At 41.7% G+C, this 9853-nt stretch overlaps 1 protein-coding gene across 1 annotated transcript; it reads left to right on the top strand.

Annotated features, from left to right (window-relative positions):
• Positions 1-1114: 1114 nt before the first annotated feature.
• naprt (nicotinate phosphoribosyltransferase) lies at positions 1115-9266 on the top strand. The gene is made up of 13 exons (XM_038715050.1): positions 1115-1399; positions 2217-2344; positions 2435-2517; positions 3644-3774; positions 4285-4400; positions 5015-5217; positions 6201-6341; positions 6461-6545; positions 6661-6741; positions 6852-6954; positions 7615-7772; positions 8391-8498; positions 8652-9266. The coding sequence occupies exons 1-13, from the start codon at positions 1153-1155 to the stop codon at positions 8733-8735; spliced, it is 1668 nt and encodes a 555-aa protein (XP_038570978.1). The 5' UTR covers positions 1115-1152; the 3' UTR covers positions 8736-9266.
• Positions 9267-9853: the final 587 nt, after the last annotated feature.

Raw genomic sequence — 9853 nt, 5'->3', positions numbered from 1 at the left:
TCCTCCTCCCTCTGCAGATGTGATTTACTTCCTGCAGGCACCCCTGACCGAGGGAGGAGCGGCTGGGTTGTCTCTTTGTCTCGTTGTTTTGTTTCTTTTTCAGCCAGATTTTAAGATAACTGGGAAACTGCACTAAACAGTTATAGAAAACATACAGACAGCTTTCATTTGAGCTTGTTTGTAACAATTCCCTCATAGCTGAGATAGCACACTGTGAAAACATGGTGGATGAGAGACAGAGAAGATTAAAATGTGCTTTTTACATGTTGACATGTTGATGCTTGTTGAACAGGTGTATTGAGCTCAGGGCTGACACAGAGAACATAGGAGAGGCTGCAGCAATAAATTACACCAAAACAATTGGGCAAGTGAGTTGCTAGATTTACTTACCTGACATGGTATTTTACTTTCCCCAGGCAATCAGAAAAACCATATGTGGCCTGTAAGGAACTTGTACTTCCATTTGGTGCATTTATCTTACTGATTTATTGGTTATTACACAGAGGAAGAAAACTGGTGTTCTGATTGCTGCAGTTTAACCTTTACAAAAATGTCCTATGGTAAAATAACATACAATTTCTGTGATATTAGTACCTCATGTTCCTACGGTACTGTGCAACATGTTCCTGTAGTAAATTCCTGTGGTACTGGGGAGGTTTGTATGGTATTTTGGGACGTTTACACAGGATTGTACCTCAGGCTCTACTCTAGGCTATAGGTAGGATATATTCTGTGGTGCTGTACCACACCACATGAATACTACAGGAACTTTTTTTTTTTAAACTATCCAACAGTAAAGTTAGACCTTATGTAGTGTTTTTGTTAGTAAAATACATTTCTTGCATTCGTTTTCTATATTTTTTCACATTTTATACAATGGTTAAAAGTTTGCATTGGGTTTGCGTTTTGTTCTGCTGTTTTGATGAACAAGTGATCAGAAAAAGCTCAGCTACCTAAGATATATTATAAATAATACGTAATCTAATAAAATATTTGTTTAGTGGAAAAGATCATAGTATAGTTTCTGGGAAACAAACGCCTCGTTCTGCCTTTGAGGGTGTTTGCCACAGTGAAGGAGTCGGTGGGGTTTTGAAAAACTGCAAGTCCCAGAGATCTCTGCATCAGTGAACCGAGAACCACGGCTTGAATAACATGGCAGCGCCGTCCAGCAACACATGCGGGCTTATGGAGCGGTCTATCCGGGAACGGGTCCCCCCGCTGCTGACGGACCTGTACCAGTTCACCATGGCGTACGCATACTGGCGGTCCGGCCGGGACCAGGAGCCCGCCGTGTTCGAGCTCTTCTTCAGGGACAATCCGTTCGGCGGCGGCTTCTCGCTGTTCGCCGGGCTGCACGACTGCCTGCTGTTTCTGCGCAGCTTTCGCTTCACAGACGAAGGTGAGGAAAAAGTCAGCCTGATCTTGGTTATCTTACATTGCTATAACTATTTTAACAGCAGCAAATGACAAAATCAAATTTTTCATCAGATCGGCATGCCATTGCTTTCATCCAAACTCCAAAAAAACATTTACGCATTCTGGTTGCGCAATACTTCACTGTGCGATCCCTCTGAGGGCTTTAACATAAATGCCGGTGGAGTTTTTCAGTGAACTTTGACATTTAGCTCAGAACTTTAGCACACAAGAATAATCTGTAATCCTTTGTGTGCTGGAAAGACCTGTGCATGAAGCAACATGGCACACACCGCATACCAAGAAAGTTTTCAGAGTCATTTGCTTCTACAAGAGGCTCAATTCAAGTTGGCACTGATGGAATTAAATGAAAATTATTTTAAAAAAGGACTAATATAAAAGATTGTCTGATAAATTGTTGTATATTGGCTCTTTTCCTTGGGTAAAGAGTCTTAATAGCTTACTTCTTGTAGAGTAGCCATTGTCAAATAGTAGCCTACCTAAATAGTTTCCACGCTGCAGTCAGCAAGTTGTCTTGGCCACTCAAACATGTTTAGTCACAGTTAAACCAATGTATTGGGAGCTCCTGGATTAGATTAAATGTACAGAAAGTTATTAGATTTAGCTCTATTATTGTAATCGTGTGTGTGTGGGTGAGACAGGACATGTGAGGGGCAGGGTACATTGAGGACATGTGCTTGTGTGAGAGCACAAGTGTTGTAGGATGAAGGATGCCCTCTGTGGTTGGTCTTACTGACAGCAGTTCCAGCTGTGGTGTTAACAGTTGTGTTTTGTGGATCCAGATGTAGAGTTCCTGCGCTCCGTCCTGCCCCCGGCCACCGACCCCGCCTTCTTCCAGTTCCTGCGAAGCCTGGACTGCTCCGGCGTTACACTCCGCTCCGTCCCAGAGGGCACCGTGGTGTTTGCCAGGGTGAGCGTCAGTTTGTAACTGTAGGTCAAAGGTCAAATACAGGATGTGTAGGGAGTCAGGGGATGTAATTTGTCCCAAAATCATCTGCAGGTGCCCTTGATGGAGGTGGCAGGTCCACTGGCTGTGGTTCAGCTGCTGGAGACCAGTTTACTATGTCTGGTCAACTACGCCAGGTAACAACCCACCAATACACACACACACACAAAAAAAACATTTAACATCCGTGTGTGTGTGTGTGTGTGTGTGTGTGTGTGTGTGTGTGTGTGTGTGTGTGTGTGTGTATATATTTGTAGGATAGAATGGTTCAGACAGACAGAACAAAACCAACAATCACCAGCTCTGGTTTGGTTGAAATAAATCCTTACATGAGAAAAGAAATAGCCATGAAATAGCTCTCTCCCTGGCGCAGCTCCCTGCTCTTCTCCCATGGGGCGGGGCGGGGCTGTCCCCGGGGGTCCATGCCGTGTCCCACTCTCACTACCAACTACATTCAATGACAGGCTTATGCAGAAACACACCCACGCACATACACACAAACAGACACATCCACAGACACACAAATTTAGGTCGTCCATGGTTGGACTTGTAGGTGCGTTATTCATGCATATAAATACGTTATTTATTTACAGTTTAGTTATTTCCTATCTCAAGGCTGTGCTGTGTTAGTTATTTATTTTGCTTGACTTTTTCTTTCTCCCTCAGTTTTTTTCTTATGCCCCCCCGCCCGTCTGGCCCGGTAACAAACAAATACATAATTAAATGAATAAAACAGAATACAAAGGAGTATGTTAAAACTCTCTTGTTAAAGCAAAATCTGTCACAACATGGTATCCAGCTCCTCAAACTGCATAGCAGGACGGGGTTAAAAAAAAAAAAAAAGAAGAAGAAAAAGAAAGAGCCGAGATATCGCTCTCCTCAAAGCCAACTGTTTCACAGCAGGAGACTCTCGTGAACTAACATGCACATGCAGCCAGACCAGCTACCAAAACAAAGAACAGAGAAGCTTAGATGACAACAGAAACAGATTAACGTCATTCTCTGCTCAGGATGCCATTACTCCAAAATATCTATTAATGTACAGCATCTCATATACAGAGCCTTTTAACATACAAAAATTAAATAACCAAAGCAAGGGGGGGGGGGGGAGTGCAGAGAAGTCGAAGCTGTGCAGTCTTTGACCTCGGCTTTAATCATGAGCCACAGCTTTCAGACCAAACTGTGCATTTTATATCACTGTGTAGAAGTTTGGCTCCAGACATAAAACAGCCTGTTTCTGTTCTGCCTCCTCTCTGTTGTCAGTCTGGTGTGCAGTAACGCTGCTCGATTCCGCCTGGCGGCCGGACCCAGAAGGAAGCTGTTGGAGATGGGCCTCAGGAGGGCTCAGGGACCAGATGGAGGGCTCACCGCCTCACGATACACACACATTGGGGGTGAATGCTGTGTGGTCTGTCAAACATTCTGACGCTCACTATGTCAAAATTTTGTACATTTCTTCTACATTTTACAACAAGAGTGCAAGTGCAATAAGCCTGAGATATGTATTTTTTACTTATGTCTATATGATGTTGTAATCCTACATCAGAGAGAAATGGCCTGGATCATTTCTATTTGATGTAGGATTATAACAATAAGCACTTTCCCTCCCCAACATAACACGCATAGATGTAGGCGTTCTCACTGGAAGGAGGCACATGGACCTGCGTCTGCATAAAAGGGGCTTTATCAACCACAGGAGCTGAGAAACCTTTGAAAAATTGATTGAACTTTATCGTAACTTCCCCTGCAGAAATGTGGTGGAATGTGTCTCCAACAAAGAGTGAACATGATAACATGTGAAAAACAAATGAACAAAATCCAACAGAGACGATTTGCAGTAAGTTTTTTTTTTTTTTCTAACACTACAACTAGACACTAGACTGACACTAGAATCTGTCTCCCAGGGTTTGATCTCACCAGTAATGTTCAGGCTGGCTTCCTGTTTGGGATCCCCGTCGCAGGGACGATGGCGCACTCGTATGTCACTTCCTTTACCTCCCTGGAGGAGGTATGGCCACAAGTGAGTATGTGTTCTCTCCTCCAGTCATCCTTAAAAGGACCATACCAGGACTTTGGCATATTTTTAGCTCATTAAGAACAAATTGTGGGTGCTCACTTTATTGTCTGTTATCATCCAAAGCAAACATTGCGTTTGTGGATCACAGAAAACATTTTACCGCCTTTATTTCTTTGGTGGTGTTATGTTATTGTTTGATAATGGGACACTGCAGAGAACTAGGCTCGGTGTAGTCCAATAAACTTGAGCCAATGAGGGATAATGTTTCTATGCCTCGTGTGACTAGTTAGGGCACCTGCACAGAGGGTGGTGAGATTTCAGGGCTGTCATGAATCACAGTGTAATCAATAGGTTTAGTCAGTGCGTGAGCCGAGCTTATCGCTGGTACATCTTATGATTTAGATCATCTACAATAGTTATATTGTATATACTCTCATTGTCAGAAGGGGGAGATAGAAGTTCTGCACTGCAGGTTACCAACTCCAGTTTCAAATATACTGTTTTCAAAACTCCGTTGTTGCATTCAAAGACACTCTGACATCTGAGTTTTTTCTGCTCAGCTTTCATAATGTAAACCCAAATGTGAATTCTGGTCCCTGTTTCATGTTCCCATTCAGACTCTTGAGGCAGTGAACGGGGACCCTGGGCCAGGGCCAGTTGACTTCATGTCGTTGACGAAGGGCTGGTTGAGTCGTCTGTGTGAGTTTCTTGGAGCGGAGGCTGGGAGGATCTGTGAGGGCGAGTTGGCGGCCTTTTTGTCCTACGCCATAGCCTACCCTCAGAACTTCCTCCCTGTGATCGACAGCTACAGTGTTGGCTGGTAACAAGTGATGTTACTTTTGATACTGCCGATGCAGAACACTTTCAGCTGAAGCTACGTAGTGAGACTTTTGTCATGTGGTTGGTGACAAACTATTGCGTTGAGTTTGATGTTGTAATTTAAGAGCACTACATTAATGTTGTTGCTGTTTATTTCAGTTTCCCCCTGCATCAACACAACTGTACTTTTTACTCCACTACATTTATTTGGTACCTTTAGTTACCCGTTACTTTGTGTATTCCTATTAATTATTATAATAAATTTATTAACATAGATTTAATTAACAAATAAATGATGATGTATTATCATAGGTTAAAACAAGATAAGACTTATTTATACCTGTGGAGAAAATCCCAAGCTATCCAGCAGTATATAAGATAATTACAATTAGCTCCACCATTACAAGCTGCAACGTTAAAGTTATTTACACATTATTGAATCACTGATTATAATCCAATAATATTTATTATTCTAAAATGATTCTGCATAATAAGTACTTTTACTTTTTTCACTTTGAGTATATTGTGATGCTAATAATTTTACTTCAGTAAAATTCTGAATGAATGACTTTTACTTGTAGCAGAGTATTTCGACACTTTAACTAAAAGATCTGTGTGCTTCTTTCACCACCGTGCTGTAGCAGAGGCACAATGATTTTGCTGCACTAAATTATTTTTACCAACAGGTGTCACTAGTGTACACTGAGTTTAATCGGGTCTGGAGCAATGAATCTGTCAAGGAGTCTATTAGTGATCCAGTTGCTACTGTCACTATTGGTAACTGCACCGGTGCTTTTTACAACGTCCAAGATGGACACAGTGTAAGACTGTAACACCTTCATTATTGATCAACCTGGTGATCATATTGAGTGAAAATATTGGAATATCATAATTTACCAAAACCCAGTGTGACGTACTATTTTTAACATGTTCTTCATTTAACCTCCTATGATGACATTTGTGTGTGTGTGTGTCTAATTTCAGTAGCGGCCTGTTGAACTTCTGCGCTGTGGCCTTGGCGCTGTGTGAACTGGGCTACAGGCCTGTAGGAGTTCGCCTGGACAGCGGGGACCTCTGCAGGCAGTCAGTGGATGTCCGTCGTGTCTTCAGACTCTGCGGCGAGCAGTGAGTAAGGTGCCATGCTTTGTGTGGGCGTTGGTATTTCTTTAAAACCTACTGTTATATCTCTCTCCTCCAGAGTTTTCTTTTTCATGTTTTCCTTTTGCTCGCTTTCATCTCTACAGTTTCTCCATCTCTACCTTCGATTCACTGATCATCGTTGGGACCAATAACATCTCAGAACAAAGCATGGCTGAGCTTAACAAGAAGGTAACTTGACTGAATATGTGACTTGTTTAAGATGATCAAGAAGCTCATTTTATTGTCTGTCATCTTTACTGCCTTCGTGCTTTCCCCCCTCGTGTTCTGTGTATCGTTGTTTCAGGAGAATGAGATCGATGTGGTTGGTGTTGGAACACATCTGGTCACCTGCACAAAACAACCCTCTCTGGGTTGTGTGTATAAGGTAACAATTAAGACAAACGTGCACTTAATTGTCTCTCCAAATGCCCCAAACTCACTTCTCCTGTCATGTGTGTGAATGTTCGTATGGCACCATTTTTGTATGGGTGTTAGCTGGTGGAGGTGAGGGGAAGGGCCAGGATGAAGATCAGTGAGGACCCAGAGAAGAGCACTGTCCCTGGGAGGAAAGCCGTCTACAGGCTACTAGACTCTGAGGGTGAGAATTCAACTTCACTTTCTTCACTTTCTGTCACCATCTTGTTTTAGTTTTGGCTGCTTTTTTAGCATTGCCATCTTCAAGAGCTACAGCTGAGATGATGTAAATTTGTCTAGCTTCACATATTTTCCTGTTCTGTTTATGATAACCATCCCTTTATTGTCATTTTTGGCAATTTTAAGGCAAAATTAGATTTTCATATGATCTCAAGATTTTCCTGCAATTTATTTTGCTGGGTTTCTGACAAACAAACATATTTTTATCCATTAACAATGTTCTGTTGTTTTTCTAGACAATTTTAGGATAAGAACTGACATAGTACATATATAGATTGTTTTCTTATTCACCCACCCGTGATGCTCTGATGAGCAAGTACAGCTTAGACTGATCCAACTCTGACAGTGTGGAGCTGAGCCCAACAAGTTTAGATGTCCTGTTTGGAAAATAAACCCTTCTGATTTATGTAACACAATGGCTTTTCTATCGGCACCAACCTCGTCATAAATTTCCCATTACTTTCTTCAGAAGTGGTAGGCTGTAAGAGTAGCAACATGGGTCGTTGGTTTCCTCCTGTATAATGAGCATTACAGCCTCGCAGGGCTTCCAGTGTGGCTGCACACATTACAGCTTCTCACTCTTCTCACTCTTTCTCGTTTGCAGGCCATCCTTTTCAGGACTTGGTGTGTCTCGCGGTGGAGTCTCCTCCAGAGGCCGGAGTCCCCCTGAGCTGTTACCCTCTTGGGAGTGATAACTCCTCTGTCTCAGTCACTCCAGCTCAGGTCACCTGCCTGCGTCAGGAAGTGTTTACCAAAGGACAAGTGAGCATGGGCTGTGATCCTCAAACCATAACCTATATCAGTAGACTAGTTGCCGCTTCATGATGCCTGTTGTTCATTTGAGCAAAGTCTGGTGAATTATACACCAGAAGTGGACTGGAAGTCTGTATAAAGACTTAATATATCAGACAGCAGTAGACACTCTGGACTTTATGTGGAGGACGCACCCATAAAGTCTGCAATTTGGATTCTCTGCTCCCTGCCCTTTCGCTACACTTATACCATAAACCACATCTGAAAGCAGTGAGTTCAAGGGTGTTATGTGGCAGCTTTAGAAAGGAAATGCAGGAAAAACGCACCTACACAAAAAAAAGCACAAGAAGTCATCCAGAAGCAAAATATATAAAATTGTTTAACTGATCGTGTGCAGAGCATCTAAAATAACAATAAACCACAGTTGCTTACAACAACAATAACATCTATTATTCTGCCTTACAAACCAAAAAGAATCTTAATAAAAAAAATTACAAAACTTAATTAAAAGACAGATTTGATAACTATTTTTTACAACAAAGTACATTTTGGGAGGCACAAGACCATATTGCCTTGTTTTATGTAGGCGTTTAGTCTTTCTGAATGTGTGTCGCACTCTTTTTTTAGGTCACACACCCTCTGTGCAGCGCCGCAGAAACTAGAGCAAAGGTCCAGGTCTCCCTCCAGACTCTGCACCCTCGACATAAGAGGCTGCAGGAGCCAGACTCTTACACAGTGAGTTTCACACACAAACACAAAATCTGTACTGGAGACATTAATACAGAGAAATTCAGACCTTCCCACAGACACGGAAGCCGCATTTCAGAAAGGACACTTAATACTTATGTAAGATTTTTTCCCCTTATCTGTGTTGTTTTCCCCCACCAGGTGGCGCTGTCGGAGGAACTCCACAACCTGGTCACAGAGATTCAAAGAGAAAGCTCCAACAACAGAAACTTTTTAGCAAACTAAAGACAATCCGAGACAACTGTTCTGTTGTCATCTCTTGTTTTTTTTATTTGTGTTTTTATTGACACTCTTTTCCGAAGTGCTGAAGTTTTAACACTGTATTGTCTAAATACGGGAATACACAAACGTGTTGTGGCCATTGAAAGCTAATGTGTTTACAATGAACAGCACTTGACAAGAAGCCCAACGGGGACAGATGGAAGCAAATGAAATCAGAGCATCCGTCTTACTTCATGAATTTATTTTCTGCTGGAAACTGTGTTTTTTTTTTTGGTCGCTTCAGCAAAGAAGCTGCTAAGCTATTTAAACTGATGACTCATGTAACTGTGGAGCACAGTCGGTCACACAGATCAATGCGGACATCTAGATAAGCTATTAAATGGCCCTGACCTTTGTTCTCTCTCCTTCTTTTTTTTTTTTTTTTGGTTTAAAGGCACAGTCTGTGATCTTCCCTGCAAAATATCAAATCACAAAATTGCAACCTGTTAATTCTCTCAAATTGAACAATAAGTGTGTGAAAACTAAATAATATTAGACAACAAGTCTGTAATGTTTTCCGATCTCTGAAAAAAGTTTTGAGAGTATTGAGAGTAAAATTTCTTTTTTGACCTTGGAAACAAAAAGAGATCTTAACTCAAGATCCACCTCTCACTTTTTTCAGGAGATTTCAACCACATGTGGCAGCCGTCCTCAGCAAATGGAGTGTGCTCTTTGACATGGTTATAGCTCTGCTAAAGTAAAAGTTCACTTAAACTCAGAGGAAGGCAACAAGATACAGTTGAAATCTACTGAAAAAGCTAGTAAACCTTGAGTTGAGATTAATTTCCATAGATCATTAATGTCTGTGATTGTTGGTGTGAGAAAGAATTATGAATTGATTGAAATACAAAAGATTACAGAAGTTTTTAATTTGTAACTCAAAGCCTTTAACCATGTATGTGAAACTGACCCAGATGTCAACATGAACTAATAATTAGGGATCCAAGCAGCAAAGTTGTTTTTGTTGTCATTCTTCTTTCTTCCTTGTTTTTCTCCGCTAAAAGTGTTTGGGCAGCAAAAACTGCTGGACGAAAACTCACAAAATTGGCGCGTAGGCTGCAAATCCCACCTACTGCTCAGGC

This window comes from Micropterus salmoides, unplaced genomic scaffold (genome assembly GCF_014851395.1).
Source record: "Micropterus salmoides isolate LMB-PRFRI ecotype aquatic unplaced genomic scaffold, ASM1485139v1 Ms_hic_scaffold_13, whole genome shotgun sequence".
Classification (NCBI taxonomy): Eukaryota; Metazoa; Chordata; class Actinopteri; order Centrarchiformes; family Centrarchidae; genus Micropterus; species Micropterus salmoides.
This window is presented reverse-complemented; position numbering and strand designations above follow the sequence as displayed.

Bases quoted from the DNA above. Each gene is read 5' to 3' on its own strand.
- naprt (XM_038715050.1), top strand. From the start codon at position 1,153: ATGGCAGCGCCGTCCAGCAACACATGCGGGCTTATGGAGCGGTCTATC. The intron at 6,742-6,851 runs GTAACAATTAAG...TATGGGTGTTAG, and splicing joins CTCTGGGTTGTGTGTATAAG to CTGGTGGAGGTGAGGGGAAG. The intron at 6,955-7,614 runs GTGAGAATTCAA...TCTCGTTTGCAG, and splicing joins CAGGCTACTAGACTCTGAGG to GCCATCCTTTTCAGGACTTG.